The sequence below is a fragment of the Cotesia typhae genome, unplaced genomic scaffold, assembly GCF_013202065.1.
Source record: "Cotesia typhae breed Kobodo isofemale line unplaced genomic scaffold, CoteBio_Ctyphae contig_4, whole genome shotgun sequence".
Lineage (NCBI taxonomy): Eukaryota > Metazoa > Arthropoda > Insecta > Hymenoptera > Braconidae > Cotesia > Cotesia typhae.
The window spans coordinates 593,612-620,244 of record NW_027423748.1 but is presented as its reverse complement, the minus strand read 5'-3'; the positions used below and the strand labels follow the sequence as shown (position 1 = coordinate 620,244).

At 29.9% G+C, this 26,633-nt stretch overlaps 1 protein-coding gene across 1 annotated transcript; it reads left to right on the top strand.

The window, feature by feature from the left end:
* The first annotated feature begins 20,845 nt into the window (after positions 1-20,845).
* On the top strand, positions 20,846-26,328 carry LOC141527153 (uncharacterized). The gene is made up of 6 exons (XM_074242470.1): positions 20,846-23,806; positions 23,882-24,035; positions 24,251-25,221; positions 25,315-25,381; positions 25,461-25,629; positions 25,971-26,328. Exons 3-6 carry the CDS (start codon positions 24,421-24,423, stop codon positions 26,104-26,106), a joined length of 1,173 nt encoding a protein of 390 aa, XP_074098571.1. The 5' UTR covers positions 20,846-23,806; positions 23,882-24,035; positions 24,251-24,420; the 3' UTR covers positions 26,107-26,328.
* Positions 26,329-26,633: the final 305 nt, after the last annotated feature.

The following is a 26,633-nucleotide window of genomic DNA, read 5'->3' as shown; positions in this document are numbered from 1 at the left end:
TTAAGTTTGTTGAGAGAATCCACTAAAGAGCCTATATTTTGATATTGACCATGTGGTATGTTGTTAGAATAAAGGAATGAATCCATTATTTTATTATTATCTTCTGTATCTATATATTCAACGGTTAATGTAACTTTCGTGAAATCTTTAGGAATATGTAAGATTGTCATTGGCGTCTGGATTTCCACTAAAGCAACATCCCACCATCCGTTAAGTTCTAAAGGATAGGGCAAACGCGTTATAAAATGAGTAGTTGTGTTGTCCGGGAACTATTTCATGCTGCTATTGCTAGGTAGCACTATGTAAAAATTATCTCTTTCTAAAGACATTTATTCAACCTTAGATAATTCCTCTTCATAAAATATACCGTTGATTGGTTCGTTTTGAAGATCGGTTAATATAAAAACCGGTGGTTGGCGATATTCAGAAATACTTGATACTTTAAAAACTTCGCTACTCCAGCCACTCTCATATCCTTTCGTAAACGCTGCCTTTGCTTTACTGATACGTACCAAGTCACCAACAGCATATTTAAGCTTACGGTTTTTCAAGAGCACAGAGCGCTTCTCATTTTCATAACGTTTTTTAAGGTTATTAAAAGCTATTTGAGCTGTATTATTGTTAACATTTACCGGCGCCATTTTGATACCAGTATGCGTTGTGTGATTGTAAGCGTAAATAATTTTTTGTAATATGTCTAAATACTTTTTGTGCGGGAATACGTAAAATAACGCCATATTCTCTCCTTTATCGTTCTATTTAGACGTTCTACAATAGCTGCTTTGACGTCAGGGTTGCGTGCTGTTCTAAAAAATATTCCTTTTTTTCTTAAAAACTCTTGAAAAGTCTCTCCAAGAAACTCCTTTCCGCTATCTGTCTGCACTAAGCGGGGTATTCTTTTGTTACTTCTACTTAAGATTTTTTGGAATGCTTGAGTCACACTTAGACTAGTTTTATTTATTAGAGGCTCAGCCCACGCATACTTACTCAATACATCGATCACCATCAATATATATTTATAACCCTTGTTATACGTAGAGATACTTCGTAAATCAGCTAAATCAGCTTCCCAGACATCATCTATTGATTCAACATTGTAAGTCCTTCTAATAAAACGTTTCCTGTTCATACGGTGCTTTGTAAAAGTTTCTTGTTTATTTAACCATTCCTTAACATCATCTTGAGATAGCTCTGATTTGTTTTCAGCAGAGTATTTTAGAATATTTTTAGCACCTGAAAAACTTTCTGGTCTTATAGGATCATAATAGATGTTTTTTAGTTTTTTATCTATCTCAACTTTATCCATGGTATTTTTTTACTTTGACTGTTTTTATTTATAGAACCTTCACCGTTTTGATTTAATTGTAATTCCTCTAAGGATGTGTGTTCTGTAAGTATTTCAGGCACGGAAAAATTCATAGATCGTCTTCTAGGTGTAGAAGTTGACATTTCTTCGTTAAAATAAGCTCGATTACCGATGTATTCACGCGGAATGTTTAACGTTTGCAGTACTTGAGCAAACTGTTGACGACCTATCGCTTTCACACTCTTTCTAGACCTCAACACATCGTTTAAAAGATCAGTGATATTAGAACGTGCTACTTTATTACCTCTAATTGTCACAAGACCTCTATCGTCCCAAGATATTAACGTGGCAGGTGCACTTCTTAGTCTTTTTAATAACCGCGCTGCATTTCCTCTGAATCTTCTAGGTACACTGTCTATAACCGAATTATCTATAACTACATCATATGAAGAACGATGATCAATTTCACTTTCAGAAGAACCTGCACTACTCTCGAAGAATTTAGAGTTGTTGTTGTCTACAGCCAGGTCTGAAACATTTATGTTGGTATCTATATTAGCAGCGTTGACAGATTTTTTTTCATTTTCAAGAATCCTAAGATATCGCTCAAGTGTTTGTAAATAGGCTTGACATTTTTCACGGTCTGAGTTATATTTACCCGTAGAATTTAAAATTTCATACATTTCATTGTCGAGCCTAGTTAACACTGTTCCACTAGTAAGACAAGATTTATTTTTTGCGATATCTTCATTTTTTTCTGAGGCTGCCAATTTCTCATGAATTTTATCCTCAGGTACTGACACCATCTTACGGGCGTGTTCCATGATTTAACTAAATGTTTTATTTAGAAATTATATTTGCAACCAAAGCACCCAGAACAGGTGCTAAAAATAAAGGTAAAAAGCCGCCTTTTTGAATAATTATTTTCTTTTTAGTATTTAGATTGCTTCCTCCTGATGATAATTTTCTTAAAATCGTAATGTGACGTTTTAATTTTTTCTTATGACCCGTTGTTAAAGGTACGTTACCGCGTAATATGTTTAATATACACTCGCAAATACAACGTATTAAAGCAGGATTAGCTTTACGTAAAACAGCTAAGCGTTGCGTATTATTTAGATAGCACAATGCTTGTAATACACGTAGCTGTTTTTTTTTTTATAGGTGTGAGCTCGCCCATTATCAAAGAACTACTGGTACATTATTCCTTTTAGTTTTATAATTTATACTTTTTTTCGACACATAGACCACCTGGTATGGGACGTCCGGGAAAATAGAGCATCGGAAACGGCAGTTTTCTGGAGTTGATTGTTTTAAATCCAGTAGTAAGTAACCGTGTGGTAAAGATGTCGCTTCGTAATAAATCTCTTGTAGAAAACGTCTATTTTCCGGACTCACTTGACGCGCTAGATGTTGAATTTGTGATCTATCGCGTGGGTTTTTAAAAACTACAATGTAATTCGCATTTAATGATATATCTCTTTGACCTCTACCTTGATGGAAAATATTTTGTGTCAAAAAAATAACACTCAAATTCCTATGATGACTACCTTTTGTAAAAAGATCTATTATAGCATTATTTGATGCTTCACGCATCAAATCGTCAATAATTACTAGTTTTGGATTATTATCACAACCGTATTCGTCACCTATTGGAAGACCTTCATGAAACTCAATGTTTTTATCATGAATATACTCATTGTAGCCCGGCTGCCATTCAGCGTAATGAAATATTATTTTTGAGAAATTTGTATCACTCATTAGAGATAAATGTTTGATGAATCTTTTTACGAATACTGTTTTACCGCAACCAGTAGGACCGCATATAATTGATGTCCATGGATGTTTCCAACGTGGATCCATAATATATACTGAGCTAATTTATAAAATGTTATGTTATATAAAGACAGACTCTGCTAAGATCTACGGGGTGTAAATCGTAAAAACACATACTGATGATAAATAATATAGATTAATTTTCATCGGCTATAATAGGAACTTTATTTATATTTTCCAATGATTGGTATCTCCAAATACAATTTCAATGATATTATTTTTATAATTTATGTCGTAGAAAGCGTTGCATATGTAAATAGATAAATATAATTCATGTATAAATATAATTCATAAATATAATCTTAATCACGGCTGCTGCTGCCGGTAGTGCTGCCGCCACAGCCGCTACTGCTGCTATTGCTAACACTGCCACTGCTGCTCATCGACATGTTTCGATGTGGTATAAGAGCTTGTTGCACAAGCTCAGGTGCTGACCTCATGGCTGATTCGAATATGTCTTGACTAAGATTCTCAAAAAACTACAATGTTTTAAAAGTTTAAGAAAAGTTAGAAAGTATATGAAATCATAAGTTAGCAAATAAAATTTTTAATGTACCTGTAGAAACGTTGATGGACGCCTTACAAGACGTGTGCACAGAGACAGCCACACAACCGTTTCTTCATCTTCTTTTGTTGATCTGTAATACAGTCTCTGGGGTATCCAGAAGCTTCAGTTTTAATTTTTAAAAATGTATTAATATCATCTGCAAATATTCCACCAATACCTGTTTCTGGATTGTACTGCGTTATTTTATAATGCCATATCTCATATACTTTAAGTAACTTATATCCTTTCTGAATGGCCTTTCTTATCTCATCAACAACCCATGTGCCTCTTAAAAGCCTATCTTTAATTTTATGGGTACAGTTTGTTTGCTTTAATTCTTGAGCACAAGATCGACATAAAGTGAAAAGAAGTCTATTATGGAGCTTACAAGGGAGTACTGGGTGGTATAAATTCTGCGGTGGTAAAATAGTGCATTTAACTAGCCCTTCTACTTTTGATAAATCCTTGTTAGGACCTATAATTTCAGAACATTCCTTACCTATATATATTTTAGGGTGGCCTATTGGGAATTTACCTGTTTTACAAATGTAAGGATACAGCGAGCAAACATCTACGTACTTAATTTTTTCATTTTCTTTTGCATCATATAACGATATAAAGCTTTCCGTACGACCTCCAAAAAAAGCATCTCGTGGGTTTAAGGGCTCTATATTGATTAAAGGGTGATTATGCAACGCTATAAGTGTTTCAGGATTGTTGGTTAAGTATAAATCAAAATCACATTCCCACTCCTCTATTAATTTATAACCCAAGTTTCGATTTCTTTCGGATATAGCAATGGTACGTTCGTATCGAGTATCCATATTATCTATTTCTTGGTAGTTATTATTTAGTTTTCTATCACGGTTTACTTTATAACATTTAGGACACCCGTGCCAGTAACACCCGTGAAATTGTAATACGGTTTTTTTACCTGTTCTAGAATTTTCAAAGTAACCATCCACCACTATACCGGAAGGTAAACGCTGTTCTTTACCACGCGCTGCTTGTGTAATTCTATAACCGTACTCACGTTCTTTTAAAATTTAACCATTTAATAGCTTTCAATGATTGATTCTGAGACCATCTGTATGTACCTGTAGCCGGTAAAATACCTATTGTATCGGGTTTAAGAAAATTACGGCGATAAATTTTTGAGCAAGCTGACGCTATTGTAGTGCACTCTGAAAACGGGCAAACATTTCCACACTTTATAAACATATCCCGAAACTGCATACAAGCTCTTCTTACCACAATAACATCGTTTCGACAATAAAATTTGATTTCGGAATCAAAATTGAAAACATAATTTTCTTCTGATTTTTCATTATACCATGCAATAAATTTTTCAAGCTCTTTTTGAAACATAGTATCAGGAGAAAAATATTTGACAGCAGGGATAGGACCTACATAACCCCTATTACAGGGTTTGTTGAATAAATGAGGAAAATATCCTTTCGATACTTCGTTATTGAAACCGAAAGCTTCTGGGAGATCTCTCAAAGGCATATGTAAATAATTTAGACTGTCTAAAAAAACCGTGTTACCTATACGCATAACAATTATTTTGGTACCATTTAATATTAAATCCGGTAGCCTTGTTTTATTCTTTTCTATCATACATTTCAAAATAAATTGAGCATCAAAACTTCTAGCATTGTGAGCTATACATATAGTTTTCGAAAATTTTTAGTATTTTTAAAGCTAGATCGATTAATTTTTCTACAGGTTTTTCGTTAAAAATAAATTCACGCACACCGCATTCAGCACAGTTTTCAGAAACATATTTGTCATCCCAACAATAAGTACAAGTTTTTGAACTACACACAGATTAGGTATATGAATTCTTGTACTACGGTTACCTTTTACACGTTCATTTTGCTGTGTTTCGAAATCATAAAATAAAAATAAGACTTTTGGTAATTCTTTTTTTTTCAAGGGGGCCATAAAACAATAATGATTCAGAGGCCTTTCGCAGCAGCACACTTTGCAATAATTTATGTTGCATTTATGTTCTACATTATGAAAGATATAACGATAACAAACACCGCATAATTTTAATGCTTCGCAAACTGTGAAATTTTTATTTTTACCTCTCAAATTAGCCGAACCAGTTTTTAAGTGATTTGAGTAACAATCATCGTTTGAAAACCATCGCTTACAGTTAAGGCATGTTTTTTACATATTTGTCTACACACAGGTGCCACGTTGCAGCGCGGGCACTTTTTAGAACACCTATGACCACGTGCTGATTCATATCCTTTATTACAAGTTTCGCAAAATGCACGACTGCCTAAAGCACCCGCTAAATTTATTATTGGTTGAAAATGATTAGTGTCTTGGTAATATAATAAATTAATTGTATTGCAAACGTTTCCGAACGCTTCTTGAACAGCATTACGACCGTCAAAAAGCGGTTGACCTTTACCAAAAGTTAAAAATTCATAAACAACGATAGCTGTACCCTCGCGGGCAAAGTAGTGTTGAAAATTTTGTATTTGATTTAAACCGCAACCCCTTCGCGGTATAACGACCGTGTAAGTTTGTAATAATTTAAACGCTTCTTTCTCTTGAAAACTCCTTCGTCCATCAATTATGCTTTTCCATCGTTTCTGCAAATACCCTGAACGGATCTCACCACGTTCTATATATGCTTTTGCAACAACTAACGAACGAGGTAAACATAAGTTATCATTGTTATTGATTGTTATAATGGATCGTTTAAATATATTTTCATGAGATAAAATTACTTTCCCACACCCCGCGACACCGGCGACAACAGCTGATGTAACAATTATTTTATCGTTGGTTGTTAAGCCTCCGGCACTTTGAGAAACGCTAGTAAGCAAATTCCATAAATCAGTGCCTGTAACAGCGTTTGCACATTGAAAACGCGACCATATTACACCCTGTGTGAGTTTTTCATAATTAATTGTAAAACCTATATAGTCATGCGCATTACAACCCGCTGTAATATATGTTACAATATCGCTCAATGCGTCGTGAAACCATTGTAGGGGATCTGTATTAACCGGCGGTTCTTGTATTATTAAAGTTGTTTCTTTACCTTTAGCTTGAAACCGCTTATAATGTTTAATTATTTCACGTTCGATTTTGAATCTTTTACCAGGTGGTTCAACAATATGGTCTTCAATTGAAGTATGATCTTCAATTGAGGCTTCGTGATCGTCTGGTAAGCCTGCTGTCGATGTAGATGGTAAGGCGTTCTGTGTGGTTTTTGCTATCGAGCGTGTTGTTACACCGCCATATTGGGCACCTATATATATGTATATTTTCAATTAAACTATTTATAAGGTAGATGTTCATGTTGTTAGTATTTTAAACTTTTATTTAAATCGCATAAGGTGTCATACAAGCAGTAATAATATTTAATTAAATTTAAGCTGCCAAGGGTGTGTGAATATTTGTAATATCTTGTAAAATACCTAGAGCGTGTGATTGTACAAAGGAACGTATATTATCATCACTAGAGTCATCACTATTGCCGTCATAATAATCGTCAGGGTCATCAAAAAATAAAGGCGTGCTCTCTTCTTCTTTTTCTTCTTCTTCTTCTTCTTCTTCGTCTTCTTCTACAATAATCTCTTCAGCATCGCTGTTGTGACGATTATTATATGCTACGTGTTGATAATACTCTTCTTCCGAATCGAGATCAGCCGATAAAGTCATCATATTTTCATCAGTATCCGTAGGATATGATACATGCGTATCATCGGAGCTAGTAGACGATGCACGGCTCCGTGAACGTTTCACTCCGGTAAAGCGGTCTAGCCTTATTATCTCACCTTTTAGAGCTGCAGATGTTGAGGTTTTTTGACAGTTCTATGAAACAATTGCGATTATTATTATTATTATTCGATTGGTTTACATCTTGATTAAATACACCGAACTTACTTTTTTCACGCTAATGTCAATATCATCCTCATCGGCATCAGAAGTATTATCAGAATTTAGGAGTTCATCGCGGCAATAGACTTCTATAAAACCATTAAAAATGAGGTGTGAGATATTTAAATTAAACGCTGTACGGTCTAGAAATAAAAATACTTACCATTAGCTGTTAAGAAGGGTTTTAAACACTCAGCGTCTGCTTTTGATGTTTGAAGGATTGTATTAACGGCAATTGTCATTAATAAAGTGTTATTTGTTAATAATCCTTTCTTATAAGCTCTTGACAACACACGGCAAGAAGCTACAGCCACAATTCTACGCAATAGTTTTATTAATCTGTCACGCTGTAAAAAGACCCAACTTGAAACACGCGTTTCGGTGTAGATAGACCACAAACGAGGTGATTTATCCCGTATGTATCGCACTAGCTGACACACAGCCCTCGTAAAGGGTTGCTGATAAATATAATTATCTGCGTTCATTATGTCTTCAAAAAATACTTTCGTAAGTTACAAGAAGCTGATTGAAACTGTCTTATAATTATAAGAAAAATTGTGTGCAGTATCTGGTCACGTTATGCTGAGACGGCTTTTTTTAAAAACACACGTGTAGTCTAGACAGTGAACGCATAGCTCTACTCTACATTTGTTAATATTATATGAAAAAATGCTTAACCATCATATTGAGTTGTGGGTGTTAACCGTGTGTAACCAGCATCAGTTCGCTTAAGAACATTGTTGGTGCAACAACTATTAATTTGCAATGGCTAAACGCTCTTTCTACGAGAATTTTCAAGCTGACGAAGGTGTTGAAGAACACCGTTTTATACCATCATGGGAACGTTTTGATTTCTTATTGACTACATCTTATAAATTAAATGATTCACACTCAAAGTCAATCATTGTTGGTTTAAAATTGAATAGCGATGTTTACAAGTTTGAACCATGTATCGCTATTGTTGACGAAAAAGCCTGCGGTATTTTATGTGCATCAGCGAAGTGGTTAAAATTTACGACTGTTCTTAAAAAACTAGCCCGTAATCTGAATTTAATCGAATCACAGTATCAAAAGTTACCGCTCGATACAACATCGCTTGATGGATATACTTTTCAATATTCTCTGCTGGGGTCCATGTATGGGAAAGCTAAATTATTCTCCATCATTGAAAGAACCGATCAACAACCATCATCATCAACATCTACTGCTGTTCAGCGTGGCCGAAAAGTGACAATGAAAGAGAACACACTCCAAACTATCTACGGTTTTGAAGAGCTCGTGAACGCCCGCTTGAATTATCTTCAAAAATTCGTCGAACCTTGTAATGTGTGTCTCAATCACCTTTTTACACCTGTTCAAGAGTTCTTACCAAAACTTCTTGGCAACATCGAATTACCTGAAGAAGTCATTCGTAAATGTGTGATATCAAATTTGAAGAATAATACCGTCAAAGATAGTGTGATTAGTGAGTTATCGGCTAAAGAAGGTAAATCGTAAGAATGGTTTATTGAAAACTATATCGATATTGTTACTTATGAATTAATGTTGCTATTCGATAAAGAAATAATAGCTAAAGTGAAGAATGTTTAAATGATTATGAAAAGTTTGATAATCTAAAATTATTGCTATTATAATTATAAAAAGTTAAATGTTTATTTTATAAAATTTAAAGAGTTTTGTCTATTGCTATTGTATTCTGCGAAAACTTATGTATCAATAACTAATAATACATGTATTGATAATTTATGCTTATTATGAATATTATTATAATAGCTAATAAGAAAAAATCCCTTCATTACCCTTAAAATAAGATCTGATATGCAGGTATACGGTAAGTATGATTTTCGTTTATCAATGGAATTATTTAAGATTATAAATTATATAATAATTAATTATTTAATGCTAAACGGTTAGTGAATATACATATACAAAATATTTGCAAGCTCAGCGACCTTGCGATAACTTACATTACTACTACTACTACTACTACTACTACTACTACTACTACTACTACTACTACTACTACTACTACTACTACTACTACTACTACTACTAATAAGGCATAAAGTGTAGGTATACGATCAGTAAGATTTTCGTTTATCAATAGAATTATTAATATTACAAATTATATCATAATTAATTGTTTATCGCTAAAAGGTAAGTGAATATACATATATACTATTATTAATATACTATCCATTATATATATATATATATATATATATATATATATATATATATATATATATATATATATATATATATATATATATATATATATATATATATATATATATATATATATATATATATATCATATATAATGTATATGTACATTATAATAATTATTATTTTTTAATGAGAACCTCTACTACTAGCGCTGCGAATTCACACACACACACACACACACACACACACACACACACACACACACACACACACACACACACACACACACACACACACACACACACACACACACACACACACACACACACACACACGAGAGAGAGAGAGAGAGAGAGAGAGAGAGAGAGAGAGAGAGAGAGAGAGAGAGAGAGAGAGAGAGAGAGAGAGAGAGAGAGAGAGAGAGAGAGAGAGAGAGAGAGAGAGAGAGAGAGAGAGAGACACACACACACACACACACACACACACACACACACACACACACACACACACTACCCCCCACCTCAAAGGAGTGGGATGCGCCAAAGTTGCACCATACTGCTGAATATCGTCGTTTAAAATTTCCGCTCAATTCGACTGAAACGCTACCTACATCTGTACACCGCTCGAACAGAATCACTTAGACTTTGATTACCTGACTTTCACGAAGAAAGTAAAACTAAACAATTTGAGTTCTTTTAAGTAATGGCTCTAGTCAATAAATAAATTCTAACCAGAAGAGAATATATCATTCAAAAAAGTACATACAGTAGAATCCCGATTATCCGGATCAATTAAAACCAGGGGTATTCCGTATAATCGAAAATCCGGATAACCGATTTCAAAGTAAATCAAATAATATTTAAGTTTTAATAATTTTTTATTATGTAATGGGTTTTGCTTAGATAATAGGATATATAAAAAACGAGCTATAACAATTGATATTATTATTTCCAACCAAAATTTTATATTACATAATACCTATGTAATTTAAAATTTTGGTTGGAAATAACTTGTTCTAGATTTTTGCCGTAATGAATCACATCTTTTTCTCGCAGCCAAGTCCCTGATGCGCTTCAGTTGTAACAACTGTATGGGATCCGATTCGTCCTGTCTTTCAAACCACTTAAAAGCAGCATCTAGAGCTTCAAAAGCTTCTGCGTGAGATGGTACTTGACATACATCCCCAGTTTCAGTATCTTCTTCATCTTCTCTCTCGTTACTGTTCAAATCCTCAATGATTTCTTCATCAGTTAATATTTGGAATCCAGGGTCTTCACTATCGCAGTTCAGCCACGCCATAATATTCTCTTCGTCGCACCCTTCACCAATGCTAAGAATTTTCATTGCTTCGGTTATTTGTTTAAAATCGTCGTGTGGTTTAATTGAAGAATCAGATAGAGTTAATTTTAATAATTTATTCCATGCCCTTTTTAATGTTTGCAATTCCACAGAATTCCACGCTTCTACCAGCATATAACAACAATCTTTTAAATTAATTTCTTTAAAAAACTTTAACAACGTTTCTATTTCACTGTCGTCTGCTGATAAAAGACGACGCAGTAGCTGCTTTCTGTATAAACGTTTTAAAGTTTCAATAACACTTTGGTCCATAGGTTGCAATATCGATGTTACGTTAGGGGGCAAAAACTTAACCGTGAACTTCCCATTTTCTCGATTTAATGTTTCAGCGGAAGGGTGCGTTGGCGCATTATCTAATAACAACAATACATTGCCGTCTTTTCCCAAGTCCTTTTGAAATTTCTTTACCTCAGGAATAAACGTATTTTCATACCAAGTAAGAAAAATATCTGTGTTCATCCACGCTTTTTGTTGGTTAGCATAAATTAAGGGTATTTTAACATTCTTGAAGCAGCGCGGATTTTTTGATTTACCAATAAGTAGCAGTGGCAGTCGATGTGTTCCTTTAGCGTTTGCGCAAACCATAACTGTAACTCTGTCCTTACTCACTTTGTGCCCCGGTGCAGCATTTTCACGTCGCGATGCTAATGATCTGCTTGGTAGAGCTTTCCAATTAAGACCTGTTTCGTCCGCATTGTATACAAAATCTAAATCGTATTTTTTTTCATCTAAAAATTCTTTTAACTCGTCTACAAAAGAGTCGGCTGATGCAACGTTAGCAGACAGTTTTTCTCCTTGAATCTCCAGTTCTCGAATTCCATGTCTGGATTTGAATCTTGCTAACCATCCACAGCTCGCCTTGAAAGAAGTATCACCACCAAGTTTTTGATTAAAATCCAATGCTTTTTCGCATAACAGAGGTCCAGATATGGGCTGACCGCATGCTCTCTTTTGTAAGAACCAAGTAAAAACTGTATTCTCCAGAATTTCATTTTGAGATTTTTCATGACTTTACGTTGCGAACTTCCATCTTCTTGCTCAAGCGCGCAAGTGAATTTCATTATGGAATCAGAATTTTTTTAATGTCTGATATCGTAGAAGTTCCGACACCATATATTTGTGCCAACTTACTGCCGGATTCACCATTTTTTATACTCTCAATTATCTTCATTTTGTCTTTAAGAGACAACACTACTCTTTTTCGCTTGGACATTTTAAATTTGCAACACAAAACGTAAACAAAAATAAAAGACAACCTTTCAGTTGAACGCTATCAAAGAGAATGAAACAATAACAAACACTATCCCGCAAACAAATGAGAGCGGGAGTACACCGTCGGAGGCGGGAATAAACTTGTCGTAACATGTCTCGTTGTGCCGTCAAAACATTTTTAAATTAATAATTAGAGCCGAGACGAATGAGTCCGGATAATCGGATGTTCGGATAATCGATGTTCGGATAATCGGGATTCTACTGTATGTAAAATTGTTCGATAGTTCATTCTAGAGATTTTATATTAAAAAAGAAACTTTAACATTTTTTATAATTAAAAAAACTGTTGATTTAAATTTTGTATTTTTTCCGCGGAAATTAAAAGTTCAGAATTAAATTAATTATTGCAGGTATTGCTATACTCATAATATGAAGGGTTGATTGTTGCTCAATTTTAAAGCTCAATTACGAATGAAAAAACGAATTTGTTTTTCTCATAGTACCAAATAGCAAAAAAACTAAATATGAATTAGCTGCATACTCTCTTAGGTTTTGATTGATCAATTAAATCAATTGAAAACTTTACATTTTATATCAATATTAAAAAATTTCTAACATTTTTTCCATTATAATTATGTTTATTATTATCTTATGACTAGTATCATCGTTATTGATCTCAGTATTGTCGTTATTATTATTTATTGTCATTATCATGTCGTTATTAATAAATAGCAGATTGCATGGAACTCATAATTAATCTTAAAATCATAATTAATAGATAGATACATTGGAATTGTATATATTTCCATGCTCATGATATACTTTACCAATCACATTATGGATAGTTTGCAACACAGATTTGATAGATTTTTCTACTAAATTAAAAATAGTATTTGTCTACACTCAATTTCAGAAAAACAACTTTTCATATGAGTTCTTTTAGGCTTTACTTCCAACACAGAATCAAAAATTCTATATTTGACATATTTGAATTCGAATTACGCGCTCGATTAATAAACGTGACTTCTGGAGAAAAAAACTTACTGACTACTCGGAATAAAATCGATAATTATAGCGCGGGGCATTAACGCCCAGGCTAATGTTTTCATAAGTACAGTGGAAACTGTATAAAGTTACGCAGGTTGTCTTTCTTTTCATTACAAAATTTTTTCTTAGTATACTAACTACTTGTGGGTGCTAAAGTTTTAGAACCTACGTAAAGTAAGTATAGTTAGTAGATAAAGTTAAGTGCTACCAACTTCGAAATAACAAAATTCGCCCTAAATTTGTAAAATCTCTCGTAGAATCGAAAACAGGCGCAGGGAAAAATTTTCATATTTGAAATATATTAAATAATTGTTCATACCCAATACTTTTTTATAATATGTGTAAAATCCGTAGATAGAAACTTAATAGAAATAGTGAAAGTGTCAGGTGTCTTGGCAATAATAATGAAATATAGACCCAAATATGTAAGAAGGTTATAATGACATAAGATAAGAGAATAGAGACACGTTGTCTCACGCCATATGTTGGACGTGTACTTGGCGCGAGACACTAACGTGTCTCCGGATTTAGAATGAAAGTTAATTTAGCAAATATTTAATTACTTTAAGAATTTTTTCAATAAATAAATTATGACAAAAAAAAATAAAAAAAAATTGACATGAATAAATTTGACAAAATAAACAAAGCAATTTTTTTAAAATAATTTTTTCGAACAAATTTATGTGTTGAAAAAAATTAAAAAAATTGTGAAGTGACAGCTGAATTCAATGTCATGTTTTTAGAATAGTATTATGGGAATCCCGTATCAAATGAACTCGTCGGATTTTTTTTTGATTTTTCAGTAAAATTTACTTTTAATAGAATGAAAGTTCTATGAGTTTATTATTGGCCATTTCTTAACGTAATTCATTAATCAAATCATAAGAGTCCAGCATAAAATTAATTTAACTTACCGATAAATTAACTGGCTAAATGACAAATCAATGTTTCTTGTACAGTAACTTATTTATCAAGTAAAATTGTAAAAACTGGCTGATAACTGTTTATGTAGGTGTCATACAAAATTAATGCAAAAAAATTTACAAAAAAATTTTTAAAATCAAAAAGTGCACGACTTATGATGTTCATTCAATTATAAAATAATGATAAAACGAAAAATATGAAATATAATAAAAAAATTAAAAAAAAAAAACATGAGTCGTGCAAAAAACAAAAAAATAAGAAAAGCAGCTATACAAGGAAGGTAATGCACACGCGCCCCTGGTGAAATAATTTTACTTTGATGTAGATAGATATACAGTGTTCTGACTTTTGTTTTGTTTTATTTATTTTACATGAACGATACTGAATTACCTACACTGTTAAAATTATTTGTGAATTCACAATATTTTTACAAGACCTTGGTTGAGTAAAATTACAAACCAATGTATACCAATACAGAATTACATAACATTTCAAGTAATTTTTCGAAACATGTAACGATAATCACAAAAATGAGTTGTTATTTTACAAATTTTTTGTACAATCCACACATGTTTTGTAATTTTCCTAAAGAGTTTGGTTATTGCCGATTAAGAACGTTCTGAATTTACAAGTATTGTTTGCAATTTAATTTATCATAACATTATGCAAAATTACAAACAATTATTGTAAATTATATTATAATAAATTTATTCAAAATTTACAACGCTTCCTATATTTTTCTCAGCTTAAATTATGACACTACTCAGTGTATTGTAATTTTACAAAAATTTAGTATCTATCAAACACAATTTGTAATTTCACTAAACCATAAAGAAATAAAATATTTGTAAATTTACAATATTTTTAATAATCACAAGTATTGTAAAGTTGGGTATCAATGTACTGGTATTTTGCTATATGACAATCCGGTATAATTTTTGTAATTTTACACTGTTTCATAGTAAAATTGCAAAAACAAATTACATTTATACTAATCATTTGAAAAATTACGATACAAGCGTAACTTGCCAATGAAGTATAATACTTTTACAAGAAAAACATTGGTGATTCACCATAAATATTTGAGATTCATTTAGTTACAACGATTGACAAAATCGCAAGACAATGTTGCTATTTACTTTACAAACATTCAATCATGATATTGAATTGTAATTTTGTGGTCTTGATGTATCAACTAAACGCTTTTGGTAATTTTACATGACTGAATATTATTTTTCAACGACAAAGGATTTAATTTTACAAGTATATTTGGTGATATAATCTAGAACAACTTCTAACAAAATTGCACAGAAATATTGTATTTTGTATTACAATTTGTTCAATGAAAGTTCACAATGCATTATAATTATTTTTAGGTGTTAATGATAAAACTGCATAGTGCATTTTAATTTTACAGAAAAAAATTGTTTTTTTTTATTTATAAGTTGTGATTTTACGAAGCCGCCTTTGAAAATTAAAATTAAAAAAAAAAATTGTTTTTTATGATTTTTTCTTAAGACCAATAAGAAAGCCGCATTTTAAAAAGTAAGATTTTTATAAATAACAACAAATGTGAAGTTAAATTTTCTACAACTCTAATTCGGAGAATTTTTTTTTAAAACAAACATTTTCAACTTTCTATCAAAAATTTAATCTATATACTTTTTCATTGTAACAAAAATTTTGGACCGACTCATATATACAATTGGGCTATAAGAAAAAGTCACAGAAAATTATAAAAGAAAGTTAAATGAAATATTCTTCGGAATCATAATAAATCTGCTTACAAAAAAATAATTTTGGGCAATTTAATTTCGAGAAAAGTTGATGAATTTTTCAATTTGTTTTAGTCGTAATTAACTGGAAATAATTACGTTATTAATTGTAAATTCTATCTAAGTTACAAAATTGTTTATATTTCAGGAAAGATTATACGTTTTTTGGTTTCAAACTATTGACTATATTGCCGTAATGGGTTTATTATTGACAATATCTTGATAAATATGAACGTTCTGAAAAAATTTAAAGAGACCTTTTTTGAAGAAAATTTAATTTATTATAAAATTTTTCTTATTACTTTTTTTCTGCAAGTCCAATACTATAAGAGCAGATAAAGATTGAGATATTTTTTTGTTTAAAAAGACTTTTTATAGACTTTTTTTCGCTATAAGTTTTTTTTCAAAAAATTTTTTTAAATGACCAATAAGAGAGACACAATTTTTAGAATTAAGACTCAATTAATACTGCCAAATTTTTTATAACTATTACGGATCTTAATTAATGTTGTAAAATTTTAAATAGTTATAGTTGATCCTTAATTTCTAAATAACAGCAAAAATATTAATCCTATAAAAAAAAATCATAAAAGATAATTGTTATAGGAAATTAAGTTTTATACAGCGATTCTGAAAAAATTTTTTTATAGTACCAATACGAGAGTCACAATTTTAAAAATTAAGATTTATAATTAATTCTGTGAAATTTGTGACAGCTGACCTTAAAGCTTAATACTATAGGAGATATTTTAAAAATTCTATTTGTTCAAAAACGTATTATTTTTATATTAAATCAAAACAAAAACTTCCCCGCGTTTTTTTTCCTTAAAAGGAAAGATTTTTTAAGGTGTCGAAAAAAATTCATTTTTTAATCACTACTGTAATTTGTATGTAGCATTTTTTTCTTCTTTTCTACATATTTTCTAACTTCTAATAATTTTCGTTTTTAAATGATAATTTTTTTTTATCTAGAATCATGAGTTACACGTAGTTCAAGGCATTTAAGATCTTATGATAATATAATAAACACTTCTCTGTGTATCACTTCAGCATCAGTACTTCGGGTTATTTATTAAAATAATTGAACTTGAGTAAATAAACATATAATTCATATCAATATTGTATGTATTAAATATTTATAAACTCATCTGAGAAGCATAAACGCACTAATTAACCCTGGTTAAAAATATTGATTGAAAAGGATTGAAAATGATGAAATTAGAATACTTTTGAATAATTTCAATTCTTTTTCATGTATATATAGATATACAGTTCACATAGGGTGACTGATTCCCAATACTTTTCAATCAATATTTTTAATCAGGGAATATTATATTACATGATGTTTTACAAATAAACGTAATATTCAAACACACGTAATATTCGAAGCCTTTGCGGCTTACTTTATAACTTTAAACTTTAATTTTAACTGCGCAACAAGCTTGAAATTTCCCTTTTATAAAGATAAAAATTAGAAATTAATTCTGTTTAATGAGAATAATTATTAATCATAACAATATGTTAATAATATTATCTCATGTGCAGTTATTTAATAAAATGCAAGGTTGCGTATGAACGTAAGGCTTCGACTTAGACGGCATTGGTGTTGTAAGTCCCCGCATCTTTTGTTTTGGCGGTTGCCCGGGACAATTTATGTTGACACCAACTCAACGTTTTTATTTTATAACTAAAATTAAAATTCAATCTTTTGTGTAACTAAGTAGTGAGTGGCTGTGTATTACGAATTAAAATGTTGAATACGGTAATAATTTGATTTTGTTTGTGTATGAGCATTATTTAAAATTAAATTATTTTAATATTCAATGGAAGTGAAAAGTTAAAGTGAACATTAAGTGTAAGAAAATATTTTTTGAAGTTGCAAGTCTCTACATGCACATAAAGACGTGTTTTTTGGGCTACGCATTACAAAGTCATGGCTGTTAAAAAGATTATTTATCAGTCGATTAGGTTATGTGCATTGTTTAAAATTTAATAAATTAAAAATCAGTATTGGTAAAAAAAAGGGTAAAAAAAAAATAAACGTAAGAAAAAATAAGACAGTTTCTAACACTGCGAGTTTATACTTGTCGGGTCGTGGCCGAACAAAGGCAAGTATGCTCGAGTTTTTTCGGTGATTTTCCTTGAGAGGCCAGCGGCTACGCTAGACATCAACTAGACGCTTTCATCTGTCTTATGTTATTGAGACTTAATATTCAGTCGCACTTGTGACATTCCAGTGTGTGGTTGTTTCTATTACAGATAAAAAAAAATCGCTATTCAGAGGATCATTTATATGACAATTTGATGATTTTACTTGCGTATATTATTTTAATAATTAAATTATGTCATCGAAGTGTAATTAATAACGAGAATATACATCCAAATAAGTGAATTTTAAAACAAGTGAAAAGACAAAAGGAAACCGAGAGAGACAAGTGTACAAAAAGAAATAAAAACAGATTGTTGGTAAGTTAATAAATAAAAAACAATTTTTTTTTTTAAATATTTTTTTCGCTATATTTTCCCTAGACAAATTAATTTTTTTACTGAATTTCTATTTTTTATTAATAACTTTTTCACATTAACGGTCGAAACTTTGTTTTAATGATATCAAATCTAAAAGTAAAATAAATCACTTAAAGTTACAAATATCTACATCTCTTCTAACCATATTCAATTGTTGGCAACAAAAAGTCATAATTATTTATTTAAAAAATAAAATATTTTGATTGATTGAAAAAAAATAAGGTTTATTTTAAGGTATTTTCATATTCTATCACAAAATTGAAAGATAATAAGATTTTAGTGAATTTAAAAATTTGAACTGTTTATAAATTTCGATAATTTTTTCAATGTGTGGCTTTACTATTTTTTGCGAATAAAAAAATCGAAATATTAACTAATTCGAATTTTTTTTTTTTTATTTTGTCTCTTCACTCGGCAGATTTATAAGAGTGTGAATCCAGCAGACATGAGTGTAATTTTATAAAGACAATTTAAAATAATAATAATGATAATTTTGAGAAAATAAAAAAATGCGCGTGTAGGAAATTTAAAGATCTAAAAGTGCATTTTTTTATTGTTCAACTATTATCATTCTATCTATTTTTTTTTCATTATAAAAAATCATCAATGTCGGCTATATTTACACTCATAGATTTATTATAAAACTTAGGATCGATTACGGAAAATTAAAATTTTAATAAGTTTTTAGCAGTTAAAAGTCCAAAAAAATATAATTTCTCAGTTTTTCGCTGACATTTTGTAGAGATCAATTTTATGACAGACAAAATAATTTTTTTCAATAATCAGCATTAAAAACTGAACAGATTTTCAGTTTTCACTGAAAAAATTTCAATTTTTCAGTTTTTCCTTATTTTACCGAAAATATGTCTTTAGTTAAAAAATTGACATTTAAAAATTTTTTTTTTTATTTATTTTATTCTTGATCATTTAGAAGAAAAAAAAAGGATATGAAACTAACGGATTCGGCAGACATTTGACAATTTTTTTAACTGATAAATTTTAATAAAAATTTTTTTCAAGATTTCACATAATAAAATTTCAAAAACGATGGATGGAATATTTGAAAATTTAAATTTTTTTATGGAAATTCAACGGTTGAAAAAATTTAAAAATGATCAGATTTTAGCTGGTTTCAATATCATTGATTGACCATTAATTTAAAAACTTTGCATTTCTCGATTTTTCTTTAATAAATGTCAACATTTGTTTTTAATTAAAATATTGATTTTTAAATTTACTTTTTTTTTCATTATTATATTGTTTTAACTCATAAATTCTTTTAAAAAACTTTTTTTAAATTCCACATGAAAGAAATTGTAAACAATGAGAGTCTAGCAACGCACTAAAATAATGATCTAAATTTCATACATTAATATAACTACATGGATTCAAATTTTCAAACAGCATTTATAAATTTCATTAATACCATTTTGTAATTCTTGAAAAAGATTTTAATAATATTGTCACTACAAAATTTCTATTCCTCACTTTCCATTAAACTAATTACTATTAAAAAGTTTTTAGACAACTTAAAATTAGAAATATTACAGTTAATTAATAAATAAAAAAAACTGATGAAAAACTCGAGTTGCCAGTAATTTTAAAAAATTAATAAATATAAACCAATCAGAATGAGTCACTTAATTCTGAATTGAAAGAATATATTAATAAAACGATTGAGATAGTTTTAAAATTTTTCAACATGTTATAGCCTACTAAACATTTTATTGAGTATATGAGAACACAAATTTATAAAATAATTTTGAGTGAGAGGACGTCTTAAAATCAGTAGTATAATCATTATGTTTATAACCCACTACACTTTGTTACAGAGTTTGGCAATATCAATCAGCTTTTCTTTCTATTTACTCTTGTTTACAATAAATACAAGTTAACAAAAATTAATTTTTTTGTAATATAATACTATTCATGTAATAAGATCATTCGAATTATCAACTGTATCAATATTTTTTTAAAAAAGTTAAAAGTATAATGTTTTTTTGTCTATTTTGTGAATTTACCAATTCAGTTTTATCTATTTATTTACAACATTTGAGAGAACATTCAAATTTAACAGGTCGACTAATTTGTGGGTATAACCACTGTAACAAGGCATATTCACTTTTGTCATCGTTACAAAGTCATGTATATCGCACTCACAAAATCGTTTCAAGTACCAGTAGTCACGTATCAACCTCATCGGTAAATACTGAGCTTTCTTTTAATTAGATTAATTGTACAGTTGAAAATTGTAGTCAAAGATATACTGACATTAAAAAATTGAAAGAACATTTATATGCTCATATACATGATGGAACTACTGTAAAATGTTATTTTCCGAATTGCGAAAAAACATATCACCTAACAAATTCTTTCTCCTCCCACATAAGTAAATATCATAAAAAAGAAAAAATAAAATTAGGTCAGTTTAATGAAAAGGATAATGCAAATTCTTGCGACCCATTTATTGTTAACGATAATGAGAACTTCATTGATGAACCATCATCACCATTACAATGTGAACAAGTCGATTACCAGCATGAAGATTATCCAAAAAATACTTCAAATGATAATTTTTTAATGAATTTAGCCCATTTTTTTTTAAAACTGGAATTCAAATTTTGCTTGCCAGCATCAACTGTTCAATACATTGCCAGTGAACTATGTAATATGAGTCAACAAAATGAAAAGATCGTGAAGGATAAATTGTCAAAATATTTAAAAGACTTAGACTTATCAGCAGAATTAATTGAAAATATACTTGCTAATACATTAGATAATACGTTTAAAACTGTTGACGATCATTTAGGATGTATTTATAAACGGAGACAATTTTATGATAAGCATTTCCCATATGTCAGTCCAATTCAAATTCCTCTCGATAGCTTGAATAATAAGAAAAAAAAACATTATTATCATTATGTACCAATAAAAGAAACTTTAAAACAATTATATAATAATAAATCACTAAGTCATAAATTAGTATTTGATCTTAAAGAAAACAATAGCGAAATATTAAGAGATTTTACAGACGGTAGTGTGTTCAAGAATAATATTTTTTTTAAAGAAAATCCTGATGCAATACAACTTATATTATATCAAGATAGTTTCGAAATTGTAAATCCGTTAGGTTCTGCTAAAGCTAAATATAAAATTTTAGCGGTTTACTTAAGTATAGGGAACTATCCAGATAATATACGATCCCATGTGAATTCCATGTATCTAGTTGCATTATGCAGAGAAAAAATATTCGACCATACTAAAGTTTTTGGTAAAATTGTAGAAGATTTAAAAGATATTGAGACCAATGGTATTGAATTATCACCGGGTAAGTTTATTCGGGGATCTTTAATATTTGTTACAGGTGACAATCTTGGAAGCCACGCACTAGGGGGGTTCGCCGAAAATTTTAGCAGAACTCAGTTTTTTTGTAGATATTGTTTGGTAACAAAAAAATGTTTTGAATCCATAAGAGGAGCATTAAGAACGTATCCAATAAGAACTGTTGATTCTTACAAAAAAACCATAGACCGTTTAAATAAAAAATATTCCTGTTCCAAAAAAAAAAAATTAAAAAACCGTTATTGATTCAAGGAGTAAAATTCAATTCAGTTTTTAATCAATTAAACTATTACCACGTTTGTCTTCCTGGATTACCTCCTTGTCTTGGACATGATATATTTGAAGGAGTACTAGCTTATGACCTTAAATTATTTATCGATAACTTTGTGAATGAAGGTTGGTTTTCATACAATTTACTAAATCAAAGAATTGCAACTTTTGATTATTCAGTAGAAGATCATCGGGATAAGCTATGTTTTATTTCACCAACTTCTCAAAGATTATCAGGTGGTGCCTGTCAAATGTGGAGCTTTTTAAGATTATTACCATTATTAGTACATGATAAAATCGATAATATTGACGATGATGTCTGGCAATGCGTTTTATTACTTTCCGAAATAATTGAAATAATATGTGCTCCCGCAATACATAAATCATTTGTAACTCATTTAGATTCACTTATCCGTGATTACATACACTTTAGAAAATCTTCATTTGTACAGCCTCTCCGTCCAAAACATCATTATTTAATGCATTATCCATCACTAATTCTTCAATTTGGACCGTTAATGAAGTCATGGACACTTCGGTCTGAGAGCAAACACTGTTTTATGAAACGTGCTATGAGATTTTTACGTAATTTTATAAACGTTACCAAATCACTTAGTATTAAACATGAATTGTATCAATGTTTTGTTCGATTAGGAGGAGAGATTAGTACCGATCTTGAATTGAAAAATACTGAAAAATTCAACTTAAATTTATATAATGAAATGATAAAACAAACTTTGTTGACTAGAAAATTACACCCAAATACTATTGAGTGCAATGAAATTATTAAAAATGGTGTTTCGTATCGTACTGGTGATGCTCTTTTTATTTCACGAGATACATATCAATATAATATAGTTGTTGGAAAAATTTGCAAGATCTTAAATGACGAAAATGAAATTTATTTTATTGTAGGTGTATTTTATACTAAATTTATCTCTTACTTAAGAATTTATAAACTAGGAGAGATTTTAGAATACAAATGCTTATCATTTAATGAAATTGTTAGCTTCGAAAAATTACATATTTATAGAATAAGTTCAACTTTATGTGTCAAACCAAAGTATGCATTAGTTGAGTATGCTTTGTAATAAAATTATGTTCAATTCGACGTTTCATCAGTGTAGCTTTTTACCTTCAGCTTAATTTATAGATTATTACTATTGATAATTAATTATTATTGTTATATTTTGAATGTTCTTGAAAGCGATAAAGCTTGAGTCAAAGTAAAGCACTCTATGCCGTTTTTGTCAATAGTCAACATGAAAATGAAATATAAATAAATATTGTTTAAAAAAAAAAATTCCAAAAAAACTATCGTAAAAATTCACATGAAATTAAATAGACAAACAAATATATAAATCGTAATTAAGTTATTTTATTGTTTTGTAATTATATTATAAGTTCAAAAAATCTATCATTTATTTGAAAACTGATTGATAATAGCGACGAATCACGATGACGATCTTCAAAGTTTCTCGGCATAACAAACCATCAATGAAAAAACTCGTCAAAGCTGAGACCATGACTGAGCTTATCGATGCAGCGAGAGTAAAATTATCACTAACGGAAAATGTGTACAAGGTCGGTTACTTTATTTTTTTAATTATTGTCTTTTTTTTATATATTTTATAACTCATTGTCTTATAATTTAATTAGATATTCATGGAAGATTTCACCGAAATCGATGACGATGATATCTTACAAGAATTAGCTACAAGCTTTAAGGAGCAACTATCATTAACTCTGGTTCCAGATGGGATTGAGTGGAGTAGTGACAACGTAGCAAACAATACTCCAATAGTGTCGAATGGTAAAGAATGAATTTTTATTGAATCTTTTATTAATATGTATAATTGATACTTAAAATTTTCAGTTTTTAGTACTTTTAATACATTATCTTTTCTATCGATATTCGCTCTCAATTTAAATGATTTAAATGAAGTAATAATATTATAAACTACTTAATTAAAAATTTGTACTTTTGATAAGTATTTTCTACTTAGTAGTAAACTATTTCAATTACAGAGAACCTCGAAACTGATAACTAGCCTTGCCAATCATTACTTGGACGTCAAACTTCTAATTTAGACAGCATTTATGTAAAACTGCCGTCTTCTGTACAGGAATTTTTGAGTAGAGGAACGTTTCTAGATCCCGACAAGAAAAAATCACTGATTCATGTAATTGAAAAATACATGACAAATGACTTAAAAAACACTACCCGTGGAACTGCAAGAGACATTGGTAAGCAGCTGGTAAATAAGTACCCAGCTTCTTTTACAGTCAAAAACTTATCTATGGATGCTGCTGGTGCAAGCTTGGGCCAGAAGATCTATGATAGAATAAATTATGTTAAACAAGACCAAATTGGGAACGAAGCATCACATTCATACATCTTACACGATCTTGAAGAGCCAGCACGAAAACCAAAAGTTCAGGATGAGTACGGTTGTGTGGCTTATATGCCTGAATTACCTTCAATTGAAACATGGGAATCGCAGGAGCAAAAAAGATTAGAACTAATTGAGAAATACAAGCCTTCAAAACCCGTTGGAGATATCAAGGAATTAATGTCTCAATCATATTATTTGCAACGCAAAAATATTATTCGAGAGAATAGAGATTTTACTAAAATTTTCACAGATTGGCCTTACCTTACTCATTATAAAATTATGATTGCTCATGCAGATCGTCTTCTGGGCCAAGACTGTTTAAAGATATGGGGAAACTCGTTAAAAGATTTTTATGTTCCTATTAATTGTTTTTCGAAAAATAAGGAAATACAATATGTATGTGCAATTGAAAAGTTTAAAAAAAAAAATAAGGGGCAAAGTATTCCTGAAAATCTCAAATATATTCATCATGAATTAAAAAAAGCTAAAGAATATTGCGATACTCTAAATAATAAAGTTCCTTATAAAAATATTCTGTTTGATTTTATAACTAAATATATGGGGACTAAGGAAAAACTAGAATATCTATATGTGATAATGAAAGTAAGTTATTAATTTTGTTACACAGTTTGTAATGAAAACTTATTATTAATTTATTTTATAAAGAAATAAATTTTACAATCTAACTTTTTTTAGGAAGACACGAGCGATGAAGAATTATTAAAATTAATTACGGTTCTGAATCCAGTACTCATTGTTAGAGGTTTGCAATATTGCTTAATTACTTTACATGTACTATGAATAGGATAATTAATAAAAAAAATTTTAATTGTGGTTTTCAGGAATTGATATTCACAACTCGTCCAGTCAATTTAATGTTGTGATTGAAAAAAATGTTATCATTAATGTTAATTCTTTTCTGGATGGAATATTAATAACATTTTTATCTTATTTCATCTTCAGATTTCTGTATCCACCAGAAATCGAAGGAACACTAGAAGTGATTCAAAGGTTCGTTAAAATTATATTAGATAAAAAATTTCTCCAATAAAATACGTCAAGTCCAAAAACTCTTAACACAAGAAATATTATGTTGCATACATCCTTTCTTATTAAAAAAATAAAATTAAAAATAATTTTTGTTTGTATTAAAAACTTCTTATAAGTCGATGAATCTTTTCTTTTATAATTTGTGATCTGAAAAGTGTATCGTTTTCACTTTGACACTATACTTCTTTCAGTAACGCTTCATTTTTAGCAATATTTCTAAATAATTTCATCGGTGTATATAACTTTTCATTAGTATTTGAGAAATAATGATTTTTTTTTTAATAATTGCTTCGGTTTTTCAGATTATTTTTGAATATCAATCCTCCTCGAGGGACTAAGCGAGGTGGTAAACGGAAGGCAGTTATTCAACACCCAAAGTACACTACTTTTATTGAAGAAATCAATGCCTTTAAGAATGACGATATTAGCGATCTCTAATTCAATGTCTGAATAAATTTTCTTTTATGTACTTTTTTTATATTTATTAGTTTGCAGGAACTTTATTATTTTTATATTATTTTGAAATTTTCACACACTAATTATTTAATTAATGTAACTCAATTTAAACTTTTTCGTATTCATTAGTTTTTAGGTTGCAATACCAGATTTAAAACTTATATTTTTATTTAAGTGTAAACTTATAAATTTATTATAATCTGTTTCGAAATACAACTATTATAAGTGTACGTTAATTTGATTTTAAAATGTAAGAAAAAAATTCAATATCATACAAATAAAAAAATTAATTTTTAATTTTTGGAATAAAAACTTTATTATCTCTAGAAAATGGACTGTATAATTTTAAGACACCATTCAGTACGCACAGCATTAGAATTTTAGCAGCGTGGAAATGGGTGCCATAACTTAGTCCTAATTCATACTTTTAATAATGTGATGTTTTCATCAAAATCGTGTTTATGAAACGTCTGAATTCATGAATGTGAGACTTTACTAATGTGAGGTTT

What these genes read in the sequence shown, in the direction of transcription:
- LOC141527153 (XM_074242470.1), top strand. Translation starts at nt 24,421, where the DNA reads ATGACAAATGACTTAAAAAACACTACCCGTGGAACTGCAAGAGACATT. An exon ending in ATCTATATGTGATAATGAAA is followed by an intron (nt 25,222 to 25,314) that starts GTAAGTTATTAA and finishes AACTTTTTTTAG; the next exon opens with GAAGACACGAGCGATGAAGA. An exon ending in ACACTAGAAGTGATTCAAAG is followed by an intron (nt 25,630 to 25,970) that starts GTTCGTTAAAAT and finishes TCGGTTTTTCAG; the next exon opens with ATTATTTTTGAATATCAATC.